The sequence below is a fragment of the Heteronotia binoei genome, chromosome 15 (genome assembly GCF_032191835.1).
Source record: "Heteronotia binoei isolate CCM8104 ecotype False Entrance Well chromosome 15, APGP_CSIRO_Hbin_v1, whole genome shotgun sequence".
Classification (NCBI taxonomy): Eukaryota; Metazoa; Chordata; class Lepidosauria; order Squamata; family Gekkonidae; genus Heteronotia; species Heteronotia binoei.
Genome location: NC_083237.1, coordinates 16,229,754 through 16,251,530, shown reverse-complemented (window position 1 = coordinate 16,251,530; position 21,777 = coordinate 16,229,754). Strand labels below are relative to the sequence as shown.

General features: G+C 42.1%; 2 protein-coding genes across 2 annotated transcripts; both read right to left on the bottom strand.

The window, feature by feature from the left end:
* Positions 1-129: 129 nt before the first annotated feature.
* LOC132583172 (vomeronasal type-2 receptor 26-like) lies at positions 130-8,785 on the bottom strand. The gene is made up of 6 exons (XM_060254843.1): positions 8,568-8,785; positions 7,065-7,356; positions 3,173-4,033; positions 2,496-2,723; positions 1,656-1,782; positions 130-1,037 (listed from the first exon to the last, which is right to left on the bottom strand). The coding sequence occupies exons 1-6, from the start codon at positions 8,783-8,785 to the stop codon at positions 130-132; spliced, it is 2,634 nt and encodes an 877-aa protein (XP_060110826.1).
* A 5,648-nt stretch (positions 8,786-14,433) lies between these two features.
* On the bottom strand, positions 14,434-20,607 carry LOC132583171 (vomeronasal type-2 receptor 26-like). Its single transcript, XM_060254842.1, has 5 exons — positions 20,449-20,607; positions 18,008-18,868; positions 16,815-17,042; positions 15,613-15,739; positions 14,434-15,344 (listed from the first exon to the last, which is right to left on the bottom strand). Exons 1-5 carry the CDS (start codon positions 20,590-20,592, stop codon positions 14,434-14,436), a joined length of 2,271 nt encoding a protein of 756 aa, XP_060110825.1. The 5' UTR covers positions 20,593-20,607.
* Positions 20,608-21,777: the final 1,170 nt, after the last annotated feature.

Genomic DNA, 21,777 nt, shown 5'->3' with positions numbered 1-21,777 from the left:
TTAGTTTAGCTAGATGTAGACAGTATTACACCCCCCTGAAAGCAAACTGGTAAGTTAGTCAGGTCAAAGTTATGTCATTTTCTTTCTGTGAGACTGAGTACTGGCTAACTGTATCTATGTGGGAGACTTTTATATTCTTTCCTTTGGTCTTCTGATAATTTGAACCCTGTTCAGCTCAGGCCTCAAAACTATAATATAACATTTAGGGAAAAATATGCAACCCAGCAACCCAGCACTGGAGGCTAAGATAGAGAAGACCTCCACAGCCACCATGTATTTTCCTTTTGTACTGGAATAGGTTGGAACAAAGGTCAGCCAAACACTGCAAAAGACCAGCATGCTGAAGGTGATGAACTTGGCTTCATTAAAACTATCAGGCAACTTCCTGCCTAAGAAAGCTACCGTGAAGCTGACAGTGGCCAGGAAGCCCATGTAGCCCAAGACACAATAAAACATGGCAACCGACCCTTCGTTACATTTCATAATAATTTCTTCAGTCACTGAGTGCATGTCAAAATCTGGGAATGGAGGAGAAGTTATTAACCAAGCTGTACAAATAGTTGTTTGAATCAAAGAGCAAGAAAGAACAATGGAGTTGACCAATCGTTTCCCCATCCAGTTTCTCATCCTGGACCCTGGCTTGGTGGACATGAAGGCTAGAACCACAATGATGGTCTTAGCCAGCACACAAGAAACAGCCACTGAGAAGATAATGCCAAATGTAGTTTGTTGAAGGAGACACGAGAGCTTCTCAGGTCGGCCAATGAAAAACAAAGTGCAATGGAAGGAGAGCAGGAGGGAAACAAGGAGAATATAGGAGAGATTCCGGTTGTTGGCTTTGACTATGGGAGTGTCCTGGTTCTTAATGAAGATACCAAGCACAAGAGCTGCCATAAAAGAGAAGGAAAGTGCAAAACTGATCAAAGTGATCCCCAAAGGTTCGTCATAAGACAAGAAAATTATATGTTTTTGGAGGCATAAATCCTGAATGGCATTTGGATATTTATCTTCTGGGCACTGAAAACAATCATTGGTATCTGAAAAAGAAATGCGGGTATAGGTATATATAAGACTTTTGTATAGTGTTCTGCATTAATCTATATTATATGTACTACATAGGGCTGCTACATGCAAACCACAACACTGCACAGAATTATTCACAGTTCATCTAAGACTTCTGACCTTGGTAAACGCAACCCCGTCGCTGAGCATGGTTTTCAATTTCAGACACTGGAAGTTAACAGTACTTCCATTTCATCCAAACATCTCATAATTTTATTCATTTGCATCCAATAGTCTGTTTGAACACATACAACATGCAATATCACACATGCACCAGAGCCTGTTGTATCATTTCTGAAAACCCCACCACCACCACCACTGGAAACAAAATGGAAATCAGGTTTCAGAGCTAATGTACTGATTTAGTTAGGGGAGAGTTGGATATAAATCTGATAAAATAAACAAAACTTATCCTGCATCTCCACTCTTCCAAACCATCATACCTTGTAACTTTAAAAAAACAACATGAAATTAAAAAGCAAAAATATATTCAAAACTTTAACTGTCACAAAAATGCAGCCTTAAAATTGTCAGTTTCTGATGTGGTGAAGAAACAGGTATTTTTTTATAAACTCAGTGCATAAAGTCCTTACCCTCCAGGTATGAGATCTGCCCTTCTGGACATGGAAGGCAATCATAGCAGCAAAATGGCTGCCCTTCCTTCTTTTTCTTACTGTGGCCTGAATGGCATCTGTCATTGCACAGAGAAAGAGGCTGAACCTGTCCATAAATGAAAGAGAGGAAAGGTTTTGTTTTTGTTTTACATTCAGGAAATATATTCCAAGAGTTTGCATTTCACTGGTTAATCTTCTGTGTTAACACTCATGGAGGATAGCATTTCTTTTGGAGAACACTTGATATGTAATAGGATATTTGAATGTTGTCCACTAGAAGACAGATTTCTATATATCATGCAGATCCCAGGGAATCAGAAGTGCCATAAAGTCATAGCCAATTTATGGATCTCTTATAGGGTTTTCAAGACAATAGATGTTTGGGAGTGGTTTGCAATTGGCTGCCTCTGTGTAGCAACCCTGGCCGTCCTTGGTGGTCTCCCACCTATGGATGAATCAGGGCTAACCCTGCTTAAGTTCCCAGATCTGATGTAATTGGGCCACTCTGGGCCCTCCAGATCAGAGCAGCACAAGGATTAGAAATTCTATTTGCTTTAGTTGAAATTAAGACTCAAAGTTTGCAGAATGACTTACTCCTGAGTAAATCACCAAAGCTGCACAACAGAAAGCAAATAATGCAATAAATGCAATAAATGTTCAAAGTTTTGCAATTTTATGATTTCAAATTGAAAAATATGATCGAATTGGGGGTTATCTGATTGGCAGGCCACAAAGGCAGAACTGAATTTGAACTAGGAACCAGTAACAGAACTTCAGGAAACTGAACTGATATTCTTCTGAAAAGCACATAAAGCCCACCTGGTTAAACATGTGGGGCCAAATGATTCCATCTTCATGAATGGTGATCATTGTATCTTCTGGAGATTTTGGGTCCATCCTTCCAACTTTGGTTCTAAGAAAGGACTGGTTGGCAAAGGTGACCCAGTTGATGATATCAAGTCCAGCCACTATCTCCGCATCTTGATCAAAGGAAACCAAGTCCCCAGCACTGTTGTTGAATGAGACCCTTTTCAAAAATTTATGGAACTAAGATACATATGTAAGAATGTTAATACTTGATTATAGCAGTTAAGCCCTGTGAAAATACTCAAATTATTATCCCCTTAATAGACTCACTTGAACCCACATGAAGGTGCCTTATACTGAATCAGACCCTTGGCCATGGTCACTACTGTCTACTCAGATCTCCAGCATTTCAGGCAGAGGTCTTTCCCATCACCTACTGTGAGATTCTTTTACTGGGGATGCTTGGGACTGAACCGGCAACCTTCTGCATATCAAGCAAATACTATGCTCCTGAGCCACAGCCCCACCATTTAAATGAAAGCAGTTATTGGCTATAAAGTAAGTGTTTAAATACTAAAATATCTGTTTTTGAGCCAAGGGCAGTCTGAGTTCTCTTGTGCACCAATTCTGTCTGTCTGATCTCCAATCCTGGTGAGCTACCTAGCATTTAACTGTCTTCTAGGCATTACCTGCCACGGGTGTTGATTCAGAAATCTTTTTCTCCCTCCATCAGCCAGCGCTCTGTGTTTGAGCATGGATGAGTACATGGCATGTAATGCATGTGCCACCACGTAGACAGCAGTGTAGATCCTGTAGCTGTGGCCGGTCATGCTCATTTCAAAGACAGACCCAGGAAGATTCTCCAGCTTCTCCTCCCCAGTGCAGATTTCTTCATCGGTCATGGCTTCTGTAGTACCAGAGAGTGAACAGCCAAAAGTCTGTTTCCAGAAATCCCCAACAAAGCCATCTTCTTTTTCAGAAGCAGGATCCCTTGCCTGAAGAAACTTAACAAATCCTAAAACCTTTCTTGAGTGAACAGCAAAGGATAAAGCACCATACATAAAGTCTATATCCCAACTTCGTTGAATTTCAGTTGATGTGAAATCCATCTGGGCAGGCAGAATCCAGACTTTAGCTTTTGTCCTCATGGGTATCTCTTTAAATTCTGCTGCCTTCACCAAAAATTGCAAAACTATTACAGTTTGAATTTCACCATGCATGACCACCACGTTGGCTGTGCTTCCCATGACAAGCGTCGATAAGTCATTGTTTCCTACTACCTTTTCAGAAAAAGAACTAAAAAAAGAAAGTACTGGGAACTTTGCTATGAACTCAAAGCAGACTCCATGCTCAGAAAAGTTAGGAAGCACCTCCTGTACAAATCGCTCCCCATGTTCATCACTCACATAGATCAGCCCAACCCATATCCACCTGAAATAAAGCAATAATTTCATGATCCCTATGTATTGACTGTCCCAACTGGGGAACATCTTGTAGAGGAAAGCTGCTTCATTTCTGTTAGTCATCACTGGAGCAGAGCCATAAAGAAACTAAAGGAAATTAAGGAGACAACAGAGAATGATTTCAGAACGGGTTGATGAACGTGCCAGGAACAAATGATATACATGCCGCTACTGGTTTCTGCTGGAAATGGGAAAACCTGGCATCTCGTTAGAATAATTCTCAATAGAAAGTCTTGTATCTGGCCAAAAAGCACTATGGTCTTCATCAATGAATGTCTAGGAATAGTCTTAGATGATACGTAATGGTTTGTTCGGATTCACTTGAATTTGGGCTCTCCCTCTCTGAAGAGTGGACACATACCAAACTGATCCTTGAAAAAACTGTTCAGTTATCTTTCATGAGGTCAGGAACGACAATATGTGGGAACCAAGACTTCAGCCTTTGAGACTTTGGACCTATTGCACTTGTATCAATCCTATATTTTCTTTCTTTTTTTAATTGGAAAATATTTTCCTCATCTATTATAGAGACAAACATATATGAAAGCTGAATAATTAAATGTTTCACAAACCAAGTTATGCACATAACCAATATAAAGGAAGGGGAAAGAAACCTAATAGAAGTGCTGCTGGTGGTGGAAAATACCATCAAGTCATAGCCAACAAATCGTGCCACCTTAGGGATTTCATGAGACAAACAGAAGTGGTTTTCATTGTCTGCATCTGTGCAGCAACCCTGGACTTCCTTGATGTGCTCCAATCGAAGTACTGACTAGGGCCAAGCCTACTTAGCTTCAGAGATCTGAACATCCTGGTCCATCAAGGTCACTGTCAGAAGCACTGCAGTATTTCAATTAACGAGCAACACTATCTGCCATATATCAACTATGCTTTGAAGGACTAACAAGGATTAGCAAAGCACAAAAACTTTGACTCTTTTCAGTGAGTTTATCAGAATATGAGAAAGCTTTTCACACATTCTAATCCAATTCCCTCCTGACTACAACCGCCATCTGTTTTTGTCCATACAGGGGCCGTGATTCCCTGCACAGACATTTTTGGTAGTCAAAGGAACCCCTTCTATTTGTGCCAGGAGAAAAGCTTTTTGCACACAACCCCTATGTCTTCAGCCTTTGAGTATTACCATGTACTAACTTCAGCAAGATATTCCATCTCCTTTGATGACACATATAAGAATGAAAACAGAATGGTATTCCCTCTTGATAGTCATCTGGAATCAAGGTCATCTTCAAAACTCACTCTTTTCAACATCTTCAAAACTTTTATTACACTTTACTGCCCATTACTGAGAGCTGAAAAGCTTCAACCAGTCCCTAAATGTTGCCAACTTTTTACAAATCTTATTCCTGCTTTACTACTAAGGTCTTGTTATAGAGACTTTCCTCAAAAACAATTCATCCATCATCTCCTATTTGACATTAATGAGCAGGACATGGGAGGCGAATTCATATGAACTTTATCAAAGATAGTTAGAATTTGTAACACATATCAAAAACTGCTGCAAGACCTATCTCAGAAGAAATATTCCAGGCGCTGTTCTGTCCACGTTTTACTCCATTTGAAAACAAAGGGAGACAACTTTTGATAAAGTTCTTCATCAAAGGCTCCTTAATAAGCTTGAGAGTCATGGAGTAAAAGGACGTCCTCTTGTGGATCAAAAACTGGCTAATTAATAGAAAACAGAGAGTGAGTATAAATGGGCAATTTTCTCAGTGGAGGATAGTAAGCAGTGAGGCGCCACAGGGCTCAGTACTGGGTCTCATGCTCTTTAACGTCTTCATTAATGATTTGGAGTTGGGAGTAAGCAGTGAAGTGGCTACGTTTGTGGATGACACTAAATGTTCAGGGTGGTGAGAACCAGGGAGGATTGTGAGGCACTCCAAAGGGATCCGTCGAGGCTGGATGAGTGGGTGTCAACTTGGGGCTCTTTAGCTTGGAGAAACATTGACTGAGAGGTGACATGATAGAGGTTTACAAGATTATGCATGGGATAGAGAAGGTAGAGAAAGAAGTACTTTTCTCCCTTCCTCACAATATAAGAACTTGTGGGCACTCAATGAAATTGCTGAGCAGCCAGGTTAGAATGGATAAAAGGAAGTACTTCTTCACCCAAGGGGTGATTAACACATGGAATTCACTGCCACAGGAGGTGGTGGTGGCTACAAGCATAGACATCTTCAAGAGGGGATTGGATCAACACATGGAGCAGAGGGGATTGGATCAACATATGGAGCATAAACGTATTGTTGGCACTCTCTTTCTGGGGCAAGTGATGCTCTGTATTCTTGGTGCTTGGAGGGCACAGTGGGAGGGCTTCTAGTGTCCTGGTCCCACTGGTGGACCTCCCGATGGCCCTTGGGTTTTTTGGCCACTGTGTGACACAGAGTGTTGGCCTGATACAACATTCCTTCTGTTATGTTCTAATGGCAAACTACCTCTGCCAATCTCTTGCCCTGCAAAGCCCATAGTCCTGTAACCACCATGAATCAGCTGTGATTTGAGTGCACACATCTGTGAAAACATGCAAAGTCATTAAAAGCAATATGAATTTGTAAAGAAAGGTTATTGGTTCAGCAAATGTTCATGCTTTGCTTGCATTGGATCACCTTCAACATCAATAAGAAGAGGGATGGCAGTAACATGGAGATGGTGGCATTTCAGAATATTATGCCATGTGAAAACATTTCTGAACAAAGAATGTACTACATGACATACAGAAGCCTAGGCTATCCTTTGTGATATACTACTAAAACAGGGAAACATGATGCTGCACTCCAAATGCCAGAAAACACTTCAAGTCATGTTGCTGAAGAATAGGTTTTAGCCACCTTTCACAATAACATGCTCTAAGAGATGGTGGAAATGTTTTCCAGTATCATATTGATTAGTGTCTGCACAGCTAAACAAATACCCATGAATTATTCTGTCTCCCGATTCTAAATAATTTATCTCTGATATGCTCCTTGGCCAGCATGCAAGATGAGCCTTTGGTATTCCAAACAGGTCAATTTCTGCCTTCATACTCTGAAACCACTTCTAAAAGTGAAGGAAATGTTAAAGGCTTCTTATCATTCAATGAACCATGAGGCCATTTTACCTGTGGAATCTTGAAGATGCCCAGAATTTCTGCCATGTAGAAAAAGAAATCAGAGTTTGGTCCCCCCAAAACTGCCACTAAGTTGTTCTGGTGGTCACACTTGTAGTTAGGAATGAACCTCCCCTTCGTGGAGAGAAGTTCCATTGCAGCGTGATAGGTCAAGCTTGGGCTAAAATAGTTATTATAGGTGTGGATACCCAGAGTGATGTTGGGTAAGAGCTGAGGGTTTTCATTGACCTCCTTTACAGCAAACACCAAAGCCAGGATGTTCTGGTAAAGCTGAGTCAATATTCTGCAAAGAGAGCGAGAAGAAGCATCACAGCAAGTTCACTTCAGAGGATAACATTTCATGCATTCCAGTGCAACATCACTTTAGAAGATATTGGATTTATATCCCGCCCTCCACTCCAAAGAGTCTCAGAGCAGCTCACAATCTCCTTTACCTTCCTCCCCCACAACAGACACCCTGTGAGGTAGATGAAGATATTGGATTTATATCCCGCCCTCCACTCCGAAGAGTCTCAGAGCGGCTCACAATCTCCTTTCTCTTCCTCCCCCACAACAGACACCCTGTGAGGTGGGTGGGGCTGGAGAGGGCTCTCACAGCAACTGCCCTTTCAAGGACAACCTCTGCCAGAGCTATGGCTGACCCAAGGCCATGCAAGCAGGTGCAAGTGGAGGAGTGGGGAATCAAACCCGGTTCTCCCAGATAAGAGTCCGCACACTTTACTAAATAAACTCAAGGAAAACAAATTATGTAGCCCTGAGACCTGGCAACTATGAGGACTCCCACAGCCTGACTTCTCAAATCCTACTTTAACAGTGGAATGACTTTGAAACCTATTTGTTGGTACACATACCCAATGGCAATAACAGTTTCCAGTGTTTATTGCAGTCTCATTTAGGTGTCTGTGGTGGGGTATAATCTTTCCTGTGCTCAATATACTATAGAGATGTTCATGGGAGGTGTCAAATTTTGAGAAGCTGGTTCTATAGAATTTAGGGTGCTTACATTTGAGAAACAGGTACACATGAAGTTTTGTATGCTGAATCAAACCCTTAGTCCATCAAAATTAGTATTGTCTCCTCAAATTGGCGCCAGCTCTTTAGGGTCTCCAGCAGAGGTATTTTACATCTCCTAGTGCCAGATTCGTCAACTGGAAATGCCAAGGCCGAACTTCTTCTGCAAATGCCCTCCCACTGAGCCCTACCCAACTCCAGTTCCATTAAACTAACAATGGAACCTCATCCAGTGAAAGGGGGGATGGATCCTTGAATCAGGGAAAACAGCAAACGCAACAGCAAATTTTATGATTCAACCTCCAAAGCTACAAGTTTGTTGTTGTTTTCTACGTGAACATCAAAACTCAGGAGATACCATTTGTTTTCTAACCCATGTAATTTAAGATGAAGACTCATTGGGAGGGAGAACATGAATATTGTTGCACACATTTAGCATAATACATAACATAATATAACAATACGATGAGAAAAAAATCTTACAAGAGTGAATCAGAGGAATTGAGAGAGGGACACACTTCAAAATTGACAGTATTGGAAAACTTAAATGCATGAGAAACAATCCCAGCAATGAGAAGGTCTCCTGACTGGTAATATTTGTGTATAATAGGAAGCGGATAACTGCTGGGGCATTGAACAGTCAGAGATTTGCACACCACCTGCACCAGCAGCGCTAACATGGAAGTGATAAATAGCACCATCTTCTATGAAAATCTTTCTGATAGACACCAGTTCATCTGTTTTCATGTTAATATTCAAGGATTCCTTAGCAGCACATCAGGAGATGGAAGGGACATTAATAGCCTTATCCAAAGCCAAGTTGGAACAGTATGAACATATGTACATATGAAGCTGCTTTATACTGAATCAGACCTTTTGGTCCATCAAAGTCAGTATTGTCTTCTCAGACTGGCAGCGGCTCTCCAGGGTCTCAAGCTGAGGTTTTTCACACCTATTTGCCTGGACCCTTTTTTGGAGATGCCAGGGATTAAACCTGGGACCTTCTGCTTCCCAAGCAGATGCTCTACCACTGAGCCACCATCCCTCCACCGTTTATACCTTCCAAGTATAAAGTATCAGTGAACGCAGCCCCTCCCTGACTCTCTTTCAGCTATGAAAGTCAGGGTGAATAGTAACATCATCTTTGAGTGCTTCTCCCCTCCCCTTTCCTAGTGATGACTAGAACTCCCAAAGGGTGGAGAGAAAATGGTGATGAATTTGCTGATTACACAGAAGATAATTTACCAACTCAGATTAACAATTTTCTACAACATTGAGAAGACAATATGTTGACTACATCTTAGCAGGCTTGTATTCTGGGTACAGGTACACGGATCTGTAACAACTGGACACCAATGAGAAAGACAACCAGGAAAACAAGGCCTTAACAAGTGCATTCCGAGAGACAGCATACAACTTTCTGTATTGGAAAACTGGCCTGTTCTAGGGTTGCCAGCAATGCCAAGTCACCAGCTGGAGGGTTGCAGTGGGGGGGAGGCAAAATCCACAGGAAAAATAAAATTAAAAAAGAAATTAAAAATTAGCCCTTAGCTACTTAACAGAAGTTCTGACCATAGAGTTACTGGTGACTCCTAGAGCCGCATAGAAGTGCAAGGGTATCTCTAGCAATGTTGACCATACTGTTCCAAGTGATTCCTAGAGGTACCTGAAAGTGACAAGGGTAGCTCTTCCAATCACCAGAAACCATCTTTTTAATTTTTATCTTCAGAACCAGTGCCCCCCTTTAGCCTCAGTTTCCACGCATTGATCAATTGAGCTATCAGTGAGAATGGGTTAAAATTGGTAGAAGTTCTTCCACTATAAGTGGACAAATGGGAACTCTACCTGTTTCTCAAAATGGAAATCCTTAGAGGAAACGGGTGATATAAGATAATAAGATTCAGCACAGAAAATGACTCATGGTTAGCAAATAGGTGTATTAATTGTGTGTGGATTAATTGGAAAATGTTTTCTATTATAAAACATGGATGAACAATATAGTAGATTGATGGAACAATGTGGTCAGTAACCTGTATTAATGTTCACTGTAGAATTTAATTTAATTTAATAAATTGTGAATGGAGAAAAAATTGAAATCCTTCAAAATCCAAATGGCACTTGAGTTATCATTAAATACTACCCAATGGTATTCCATTTTGGGCTGCTCAGATCTGGAAGACAGCAACATATTTTTCAGCTCCAATGATGTAACATAATCAATTAGAGTCTTTCCAGATGGTCAGCCAGGAAAAGAAATAGGGCAATGAACTATGATGATGGGACAAACTGAGCTGAGGTTCACGTCACGTATATGCATAAACCTGTTGACTGTGTTCACTGGGAAGTTCTCAGCCTACCAGTCTTAAACCTAGGGTTGTCAACCTCTAGGTGAATATCCCACAGCATTAAAATTCACTTCCACACAATGGAAATCAGTTTCCTTGGAGAAAATGGCACTTTGGAAAGTGGAGTCTGGGGCATTATACCCTGCTGAGGCCTCTCCCTTCACCAAATTCCATCCTTCCAAGGTTCCAGTCATTCACTCCTCAAATCTCCAGGAATCTCTCAGCCTACCAACCTCTAGAGCTTGTCAACCTCTAGGTGAAGAGCTCACAGCATTAAAATTCACTTCCTCACTATGGAAATCAGTTTCTCTGGAGAAAATGGCACTTTGGAAGGTGGAATTTGTGGCATTATACCCTGCTGAGGCCTCTCCCTTCACCAAATTTCATCCTTCCAAGGTTCCAGTCACCCACTCCTCAAATCTTCAGGAATCTCTCAACCCAGAGTTGGCAAGCCTACTTAGACCACATATACGCTCTGTCCACTTAAGAGAACATATGCTCACTCTTGGTTATTTTCTTGGCTTAACAAATGGAAACTTGGATCCAATGTTCCCTCTAAGCTGTGGAGTCTTGTGAGCAAAGAATTCTACTTTGGGGGCTACTGGCATTTAAAATTGTGAGCTACTGCATAAATTAGTTTGTTCTGATATGAGACAAAAATGTGTGAGCTGGAGGCTAAAAAATTGTGAGCTATACTAACTCAGCTTAGAGGGAGCACTGCTTGGATCCCCTACTCTTGTTTCTTTCTTTTTTTAATGCAAAGAGGCCTTACAATACCATGCTAATAAACAAGTATGATAGCTACATGATATAAAATATCTGTATTGCTATAAGAAGAGGGGAGGGACAGTGGCTCAGTGGTAGAGCATCTGCTTGGGAAGCAGAAGGTCCCAGGTTCAATCCCCGGCATCTCCAAAAAAGGGTCCAGGCAAATAGGTGTGAAAAGCCTCAGCTTGAGACCCTGGAGAGCCGCTGCCAGTCTGAGAAGACAATACTGACTTTGATGGACCGAGGGTCTGATTCAGTAGAAGGCAGCTTCATATGTTCATATGTTCAAGAGCCCTGTGGCGCAGAGTGGTAAAGCTGCAGCACTGCATTCAGAACCCTCTGCTCATGACCTGAGTTCGATCACAGCGGAAGTTGGTTCAGGTAGCCAGCTCTAGGTTGACTCAGCCTTCCATCCTTCCGAGGTCGGTAAAATGAGACCCAGTTTGCTGGGGGGGGGTGTAGATGACTAGGGAAGGCAAGGTAAAAAGTCTGGTGTGAAACTGTTGTGAAAGCAATGTCACCCTAGAGTCAAAAATGACTGGTGCTTGCACAGGGACCTACCTTTACCTTTTTATTGCTATAAGAAGACACAAGTGCCATCATTACTCTTCTGATGTGCTTGCAGCAAGTGGTACCTTTTAATTTCTCTTCCCAGGGGAGGGGGGTAGAATGCTGTGACCATTTGCTTTCTTCCACTTTCAGAAGGCCCAGGAGTGTTCCTTGCTCTTTCCACCCACTTAATGTTCATTCTTTGTTTTTGTAGTTGTCTCTCTTGGCTCAACTGCCCTCTTTCCCTCCACAGAAAGAAAGTTCTTCCCCCCCAAAAGGGAAGGCTGATGCCTAGTCTTTTTTTACGCCATCTATTATCACTGCAGAGTAATGATATGCTTGTGCCTTTATATCCAGAACCGCACCATTCACTATGATTTATGTGTGTGTGTGTGTGTGTAAATTTTATATGGGCGGAATATTTTTTATAACTTCTTTATTATTTACATCCTCAATGGTCCACTTCATTACTCTCATCCTTTTAGATATGTTTCCATGAGTAAACTTGACTTACCAACTGCTTGAAAACAATCAACTAGATGGGGGAGTAATTGACTCCTCTTCTCTCACCTGAAGTTTGTTGACAGGAAAACTTGTTAAAACTTGTTAAAACCAGGTTGAAGCCCCCATATTGGGGTGAACCTTTTAGGAATGGCCATTTTTTCCACAGGGACAATAAGCAACAGCCCCAAACTTACTTTGCAGCCACAGGCCTGAAGCAGGATCATAGGCAGATTGGAGGAGTGCCTGTGTAGCTCCTGTTCTCATGGTCAGTGCCTTGATGGTGACTGGTGGGTACCTGGAGAGTTTCCTTCTTTACCAGCCTATTCCTCGCTGCCTTATTGGCGGGGTGTGGGTAGGCCAGGGAGGGCTCTTGGCCAGGAGGCTGCTCTGGAACACCTCCTGCCTCTTTAAAAGGCCATGTGGCCACCAGAAGCTCACAAATTCATCTTCAGCCACCCCTCCCGCCATCCCATTGTCTTCTGCTTACAGCAGTGTATTTCTTTTTGTCTTGGGGGGGAGCCAAGGGGTTACAAGCTCAGCTCACATAGCAAGGCACACACACAGAGGTAAATGGCCATGTGCTCCACCATACTTGCCATTCTAAATTTCCCCTTCCATCAGGGAGAATGAGGGGAGTGGCTCCATCAGCCATCAGGTGGGTCACCCATTACCTTGATCCATACCCTGTACTTCACCAATACTACTGCTGTTGTCAATAAAACTTTGTCCTGTTTCACCCCATCCATGTTTCTCCATGTTGGTTTGGAAAGAGTTGCCTGAGCCCTCACCCCTTCACATGACCTTAGGACCACAAAGTTATCCACACCAACATGTGTGCTAAACCCATCTTCTAGTGCATAAGCAACAAAAAAAAATGGAGTCTGGTAGTGAGATGTCATAGAAGACACAGCACTCTTAAGAATTCCTGATTTTTAAGGAGCATCTGCAAGAAAATATATTGAAATAGGGGGGAACATATAAGGAAAGAAAGAAAGAAAGAAAGAAAGAAAGAAAGAAAGAAAGAAAGAAAGAAAGAAAGAAAGAAAGAAAGAAAGAAAGAAAGAAAGAAAGAAAGAAAGAAAGAAAGAAAGAAAGAAAGAAAGAAAGAAAGAAAGAAAGAAAGAAAGAAAGAAAGAAAGAAAGAAGGGAAGAATAACCAAGAGGCAAAATACAGGGAACAATATTTCAAAATGAATACAAAGGCTCTCTAATAATTTCTTACCCCTCATAAGGAGAAGTTAAAACACAAACAGGGTTTATTCAAGAGAGGTGAAGCATCTCCTCCTTAGGAGGGTGGAAAACAGTTTTGTGACTAATTTCGCACTCAGCTTACCCCGTGGTCACATTCCTCTTCTCTGCGCAGGGTCCGTCGGATTTCCAACTATCTGTGCCAGAGTTACAGGAAGCATTGTGTCTTTCATGCAGCAAATGGAAACCACTAAAAACCAGTTTCCGTTCACTGTGCGAAAGCCACAACACTTCATGTAACTCCGTCGCAGATAGTGGGAAATCCGACGGACGCTGCGCAAAGAAGCGGAACGTGACCACGGGGTAAGCTGAGTGTGAAATTGGTCTACCAGTTTCTACCGAAAGTCTACCAACAGGCCAGTACCAGAGTTTCCCAAGGATATCAAGTGGGATATCATTTTGGGTAGTCCCAAATGAGGCAAAATGGAAGACTATCTCACAGCTATCTAGCAGATATCTCACTGGGTTCATGAATGCCAAATGGTAGCAGAGACGAAGAGGACTTCAGCTAGAATTGAATCCCAGGATGATGGAACAATCAATTTCTGCTGCCTTTTCTCTGTTGGGCTTCACTGTTCACACTCTATACAGGGCATAAATGACATAGCAGAAAGCACCTCAGTTTACTTAGATGTAGACATTATTACAACCTACTGAAAGCAAACTGGTGAGTTGGTCAGGTCAAAGTTAAGATTTCGCACACAGCTTACCATGCGGTCACATTTCTGTTCTCTGCGCAGTGTCCGTCGGATTTTGCACTATCTGCGCTGGAGTTACAGGAAGTGTCGTGGGTTTCGCTTAAAAAACGTAAACCGTTAAAACCGATGGACGCTGCGCAGAGAACAGGAACGTGACCGTGAGGTAAACTGTGTGAAATCGGTCATTTTATTTTTGTGAGACAGAGTATTGGCTAACTGTATCAATGTGGAAGATGGTTAGAATCTTCCATTTGGTCTTCTGATAATTTGAACTTTGCCATTCAGTTCAGGCCTCAAAACTATAATATAACATTTAGGGAAAAATATGCAGCCTAGCAACCCAGCACTGGAGGCTAAGATGGAGAAGACCTCCACAGCCACCATGTATTTTCCTTTGGTGCTCAAATAGGTTGGAACAAACGACAGCCAAACACTGCAAAAGACCAGCATGCTGAAGGTGATGAACTTGGCTTCATTAAAACTATCAGGTAACTTCCTGCCTAAGAAAGCTACCATGAAACTCACAGTGGCCAGGAAGCTCATGTAGCCCAAGACACAATAAAACATGGAGACTGACCCTTCGTTACATTTCAGAACAATTTCTTCAGTCATTGAGTGCATGTCAAATTCTGGGAATGGAGGAGACGTTATTAACCAAACTGTACAAATAGTTGTTTGAATCAAAGAGCAAGAAAGAACAATGGAGTTGGCCAGTCGTTTCCCCACCCAATTTCTCATCCTGGACCCTGGCTTGGTGGCCATGAAAGCTAGAACCACAATGACAGTCTTGGCCAGCACACAAGAAACAGCCACTGAGAAGATGATGCCAAAAGTAGTTTGTTGAAGGAGACACGAGAGCTTCTCAGGTCTGCCGATGAAAAGCAAGGCACAAAGGAAGGAGAGTAGGAGGGAGATGAGGAGAATGTAGGAGAGATTCCGGTTGTTGGCTTTGACTATGGGAGTGTCCTGGTTCTTAATGAAGATGCCAAGCACAAGAGCTGCCATAAAAGAGAAGGAAAGTGCAAAACTGGCCAAAGCGATCCCCAAAGGATCTTCATAACTTAAGAAACTTATACGTTTTTGCAGGCATAAGTCCTGATTAGTATTTGGATATTGATCTTCCGAGCACTGAAAACAGTCATTGGTATCTGAAAAAGAAATGTGGGCATAGGTACATATAAGACCTTTGTACAGTGCTCTGCATTAGTATATTTACTATAGGGTACTTAGGGATGTTTCATGGAAATCTCAATATTGCATGCATCACACCTTGTGAGTTTTTTTTTTAATTACTCTAAAATTAACGAGGAAATCTATATTCAAAGTTTTAACTATAACAAAAATCTAGCCTTAAAACTGTAAGTTTCTGAAGAAGAAACAGGAATATGTTATAAACTCAGAGTATTCAGTTCTTACCCTCCAGGTTTGAAATCTTCCCTTCTGGACATGAATGGCAATCATAGCAGCAAAATGGTTTCCCTTCCTTCTTTTTCTTTCTTTGGCCTGAATGGCATCTGTCATTGCACAGAGAAAGGGGCTGAACCTGTCAAGAATGAAAGAGAGGAAGGATTTTGTCTCTCTCCCCCCCCCCCCATCCAGGAAATACATTTCAATAGCTGAATTTCACTGGTCAATCATCTACGTAAGTAGAGGGTTGACACTGGAGTGGCATAACAACATCTCTTTTGGAGACCACGTGATATGTAATGGAATATTGGGATGTTTTCCACTAGAAGACAGATTTACATATACTATACAGAACTCAAGAAAACTTAGCTGCCTCTAGAACGTAGGAAGTGCCATCAAGTAACAGACAACTTATAGACACCATGTGGAGCTTGTAAGGTAAAAGATGCTCAGTGGTGGTTTGCCATTGACTGCCTTTGTTTTGTAATCCTGGACTTCCTGGCTTCTCCCATTTTAGGATTAACCAGGGCTAACCTTTGCTTAGCTTCCCAGATCTGATGCAATTGGGCTAGTCTGGGCCATCCAGTTCAGGGCAACACATGGCTAACAAATCCTATTTTCTTTAGTGGAAATGAAGACTCACTCTTTGAAGGATGACTTACTCTGTCCTGAGTAAATCACCTAAGATGCACAATAAGCAGCAAATGGTTTAAATGCAATATATGTTCAAAATTTTGCAATTTTATGATTTCAAATTGTTATGTGTGTGGAGTCAAGTGAGAACTGAATTGAGTGTTCCCATATGGCTCATTGGAGCCAGATGACCAGAGCTTGGGGAGTTGGGAACAATAGGCAGCAGGATCCAAATCCCTGTTGCCCTGCTCCAATCATGAGTCCCCTGCTAGTTTGAATGGACCAATAGAACGCTAGCACGGGAACCCTGACATGTATAAAAGGTTGGCCCTGTTGGCCCTTTTCTCCAGTCATACTTAGGCCTTACTATGCTGAAATCAATAAAGAGCTTATGATTCACTACCACCTCGCCTCTTCCATGTATGGAATGCACTATATCATACAAATTGAAAAATATGACCAGATTGGGGCTTATCTGATTGACAGACCACAGAGGCTGTTCCAGAATTTAACTAGAAACCACTAATGGAACTCCAGGAAATGGAACTGATAGTCTCTGAAAAGCAACTAAAGCCCACCTGATTAAACATGCGGGGCCAAATGATTCCATCTTCATGAATGGTGAACACTTTGTCTTCTGGAAGTTTTGGGTCCATCCTTCCAACTTTGGCTCTAAAAAAGGACTTGTTGGGAAATGTGACCCAGTTGATGATATCAAGTCCAGCCGCTATCTCCATATTTTGATCAAAGGCAACCAGGTCCCCAGCAGTGTTGTTGAATGAGACCCTTTTCAAAAATTCATGGAACTAGATGCATATGTAAGAATGTTAGTACTTGGTTATAGCAGTTAAGCCCAGAGAAAATAATCAGATTCCTGTCTCCTTAATGGACTTACTTGAACCCACATATGGCTGCCTTGAGCTGAATGAGACCCTGGGCCATAGTCAGTATTGTCCACTCAGATGGCAGCGGCTCTCAAGCATCTCAGATAGAAAGGTCTTTCCCATCACCTACTGCATGATTCTTTAACTGGAGATGTTGGGGATTGAACCTGTGACCTTTTGCATGCAAAACAAATACTATCTCTCTGAGCCACAGAACCTCCCTTGAAACATAACCAGGGAATGATTATGAAGTAGATGTTTAATTGCTAAAATCTCTGCTTTTGCAGCCAGGGCCGGCTCGCCCACTAAGCAAACTAGGCAGTTGCCTAGGGCGCCGGGAGCGAGGGGTCACCGAATTGGGCTCCCCCCCTTCCGGCATGTGCATCTGTTCTTCCCTGGAAGGTAGCGGCAGTGACTGTTTGGAGCTCAACAGTTCCTCTGCCAGACACGCCAGCTATAGCAGAGGTGGCTGGGAGCAAGAGCAGCTAGGAACAGTGGGGCCCATGTTTGTCCTGGCCAAGCAGCAGCAGCTGCCCCGGGAATAGCCCCTTGGAGTAAGCCGCCAGATTCCCATCTCCTCCTCTGGGCTTCTCGCTTTTTTCCAACTTGCTCAAGTCAGACCAGGCAAGCAAGGAAGGGCGGGGAGCAAGAAATGCATCACAGGGCTGGGGCCTTCTTCACTACCGGGGACTGGGTTCTGTGGGGGGAGAGAAAATAAAGCACTATGCTCTTTTCTGATGTGATTTTGTGCCCTGTGACCCCCTCCCCCAATCTAAAATTTTCTGGCTACGGGCTCATTTTGCAGTCTGGGGTCTCTAGTTCCCTAATGCTGTCTGATCTCTAATTTTGGGGCGCTCCCCTGCAATCAAGAGCCTTCTAGGCATTACCTGCGATGGCTGTTGATTCAGAAACTTTTTTATCCCTGCATCTGCCAGCGTTCTGTGTTTGAGCATGGATGAAGACATAGCCTGTAATGCATGTGCCACCACATAGACAGCAGTGTAGATGCTGTAGCTGTGGCCGCTCATGCTCATTTCAAAGACAGACCCAGGAAGACTCTCCAGCTTCTCCTCCCCAGTGCAGATTTCTTCATCAGTTGCGGCTTCTGTGGTACTGGGGAGTGAACAGTCAAAAGCCCGTTTCCAAAAATCCCCAATAAAGCCATCTTCTTTTTCAGAGGCAGGATCCCTTTCCCGAAGAAATTGAACAAATCCTAAGACCTCTTTTGAGTTAACTGCAAAGGATAAAGCACCGTGGATGAAGTTGATGTCCCAACTTCTTTGAATATCAATTGATGTGAAATCTACCTGGGCTGTCAAAATCCAGACTTTGCCTTTCATCCTCATAGGCATTTCTTTAAATTCTGCAGTCCTCAGCAATATTTGGAAAATAATCATGGTTTGAATTTCACCATGTACCACCACTGCTTGGGCTGTGCTTCCCATAACAACTGCAGTTATGTTGTTGTTTTCTTCTACCATTTTAAAAAAAGCATTAGTAAAAGTCATTGTAGGAAACTTTGCTATAAAATCAAAGCAGACACCATCCTTGGAAAAGATTGGAAGCACCTCCTGTACAAATCGCTGCCCATATTCATCATCCACATAGATCACCCCAACCCATATCCATCTGAAATGAAGAAGTAACTTCACAATCCCCATGTACTGAGTGGCCCAACTGGGAAACATCTTGTAAAGGAAAGCCACTTCATTTTGGCTGGGCATTACTGGAGCAGAGCCATAGAGGAGCTAAAGGAAAGAAAGGAGACAGCAGAGAGCTATTTCATACTCAATTCCCTGGTTTGATGAATGTGCCAGGGACAAATAGTATACATGCCAGATGGTAACAGTTGCTACCAAGATCCACAATGCACATTTTGCCTTTACAGAGCAGTATATATCAATGAACCTATGTAAATGAGAAGAGAATGTGTCATGGTATAGCTCAATGTCCTCACATCTGAGAAGCTAAGCAGGGTCAGTATTTGGATGGGAGACTACGGGGAAAACTCTGCAGAGGAAAACACTAACAAGCCATCTCTACTTCTCACTTGTATTGAAAGCCCCTTACTGGGGGCACTATAAATTGGTTGTAACTTGATGGAACTCAGGTACCATGTAAATAATCCTTTATGTGTTCAAATCTCTTCATATACCTATTCTGCTGTAATCCTTACAATGGTATTGTAATGTGATCCATGTTAGCTCCAGCTTAAAGCTGTGGGGTGGGAAACATTTGCTTAAGAAATTAACGTATAAAAATCATATCTTACTCCTACTACTAGAGCTTTTTTGCTGGAAACAAGAAGACCTGGCATCGAGTTAGAATAATTCTCAATAGAAGCTTTTGCACCTGGCTAAAAAGAACGATGGTCTTCGTTTTATAGTAATGAATGTCTAGAAGAACTCTTAGATGAGACAGGCAACCACCTCTGCTCATCTCTTGCTTTGAAAAAACTCATAGTCCTGTGGTCTCCACGAATCAGTTATTATATGAATGCACTGAACTATAAAAGCATACAAGATCATTAAAAGCAATATGAGTCTGTAAAGAAAGAGCAGGTTATTGGTTCAACAAGTGTTTCTATTTTGCTTGCATTGGGCCACCTACAACGTCAATAGGGAGAGGGAAGGGAGTAGCATGGACATTGTGGCTGTTCAGAATATTATGTGAAATTTTCACTTGATAAAAAACATACATGGGTAAAGAGAAACTTAGGCTGTCCTTTATGGTATACTACTAAAACAGGTCCAGGTGGGCAGCCATGTCGGTCTGAAGCAATAGAACCAAGTGGGAGTCCAGTAACACCTTTAAGACCAACGGAGTTTTATTCAGAATGTAAACTGCTGTGGGCATGCACACTTCATCAGACAATGAAATGGGGTACAGTGATCAGAGTTACATATAGCTGGTGGATACAGGTTAAGTGGTTAAGCATATTAGTTTGCATGCTTAACTACTGCCCACCAGCTATATGTAACTCTGATCACTACTCAAAAAAGGGAAACATGATTCTGCATGCCAAAACCCAGAAAACCCTTCAAGTGATTGTGTTGAAGAATATGCTTTAGTCACTTCCACAATAACTTGCTCTAAGAGATGGTGGAAATGTTTTCCAGTATCACAGCAATTACCGTCTGCATAGACAAACCAATACCCATGAATTATTTTGTATCTCGGTACTAAATAATCTATCTCTAATATTTTCCTTGGCCATCATGCAGGATGTGTCTCTGGTATTTCAATGAGCCAATTTCTACCTTCAGACACTGAGACCAAGGAAATGTTGAAGGCTTCTTATCATTCATTGAACTATGAGCCATTTTACCTGTGGAATCTTGAAGATGCCCAGAATTTCTGCCAAGTAGATACACAAATTAGAGTTTGGTCCCCCCAAAACTGCCACTAAGTTGTTCTGGTGGTTGCACTTATAGTTGGGAATGAACCTCCCCTTTGTGGAGAGAAGTTCCATTGCAGCGTGATAGGTTAAGCTTGGACTAAAATAGTTATTATAGGTGTGGATACCCAACGTGATGTTGGGTAAGAGTTGAGGATTTTCATTGATCTCTTTTACAGCAAACACCAAAGCCAGGATGTTCTGGTAAAGCTGAGGCATTACTCTGCAAAGAGAGTGAGATGCTGCATTACAGCAAGTTCAGTTCAAATGATAACATTTAATGCATTTCAGTGCAACATCACTTTACAAAATGAACTCAAGGAAATCAAATCCTATAGCCCTGAGGCCTGGTAACTATGAGCGGTCCCTTAGCTGACCTCGAAATATCAGTTCAACAGTGGAACAGATTGTTAGCATACATACTCATTGGCAATAGGTTCAACTCAGGGCTTTTGTTGTAGCAGGAACTCCTTTGCATTTTAAGCCACACACCCCTAATGTTGCCAATCCTCCAAGAGTTTACAGGGCTGTTCTTACAGGGCCTCCTGTAAATCTCTTGGAGAATTGGCTACATCAGGGGTGTGTGGCTTAAAATGCAAAGGAGTTCCTGCTACAACAAAAGCCCTGCTTTAAATTATTAGTGCAGTCTCATTCTTTTGTGTGTGTGTAGGGGGAATATTCTTTCTTGTGTTCAATATGCTATAGAAATGTTCATGAGGGGAGTCAAAATTGAGAGGCTGGTTCCATACAATTTAGGAAGCTTACATTTGAGAAACAGGTACACATGATGAATCTTATATTGAATCAGACCCTTGGTCCATCAAAATTAGTACTGTCTACTCAAATTGGCAGTAGCTCATCAGTGTCCCTGGCAGAGGTCTTTCACATCTAATATGGCCAGATTTTTCAACTGGATATGCCAAGGATCGAACCTCCAACCTTCTGCATGCAAAGTAAATGCTTTACCACTGAGCCATGGCCCTAACAATGGAACATCATCTAGTGAAAGTGTATTCTACAGGGGGATGGTTCCTTGAATCAGGGAGAAGATTCCACTGTTAATGCAACAGTAAAATTTAGAGTTCTACAAAAGTTTGTTGTTGTTCTTTTCATGTGGGCATAAAACGCAGAAGATACTATTTGTTTTCTAATGAAACCCATGCAGTTTAAGATGAAGATTTATTGGGAGGGAGCCCATGAATATCATAGCTCACATTTAGCCTTCCATTACAATACACAGAATACAATAAAGCAATACTG

Coding starts and splice junctions, on each gene's coding strand:
- LOC132583172 (XM_060254843.1), bottom strand. CDS start 8,785: ATGGTGCTATTTATCACTTCCATGTTAGCGCTGCTGGTGCAGGTGGTG. Junction 7,357..8,567: donor AATTCCTCTGATTCACTCTT/GTAAGATTTTTT, acceptor CTCTCTTTGCAG/AATATTGACTCAGCTTTACC. Junction 4,034..7,064: donor GCATCTTCAAGATTCCACAG/GTAAAATGGCCT, acceptor AATTTCCTTTAG/TTTCTTTATGGCTCTGCTCC.
- LOC132583171 (XM_060254842.1), bottom strand. CDS start 20,592: ATGGAACTTCTCTCCACAAAGGGGAGGTTCATTCCCAACTATAAGTGC. Junction 17,043..18,007: donor TGAATCAACAGCCATCGCAG/GTAATGCCTAGA, acceptor ATATGCATCTAG/TTCCATGAATTTTTGAAAAG. Junction 15,345..15,612: donor GAAGATTTCAAACCTGGAGG/GTAAGAACTGAA, acceptor TTTCTTTTTCAG/ATACCAATGACTGTTTTCAG.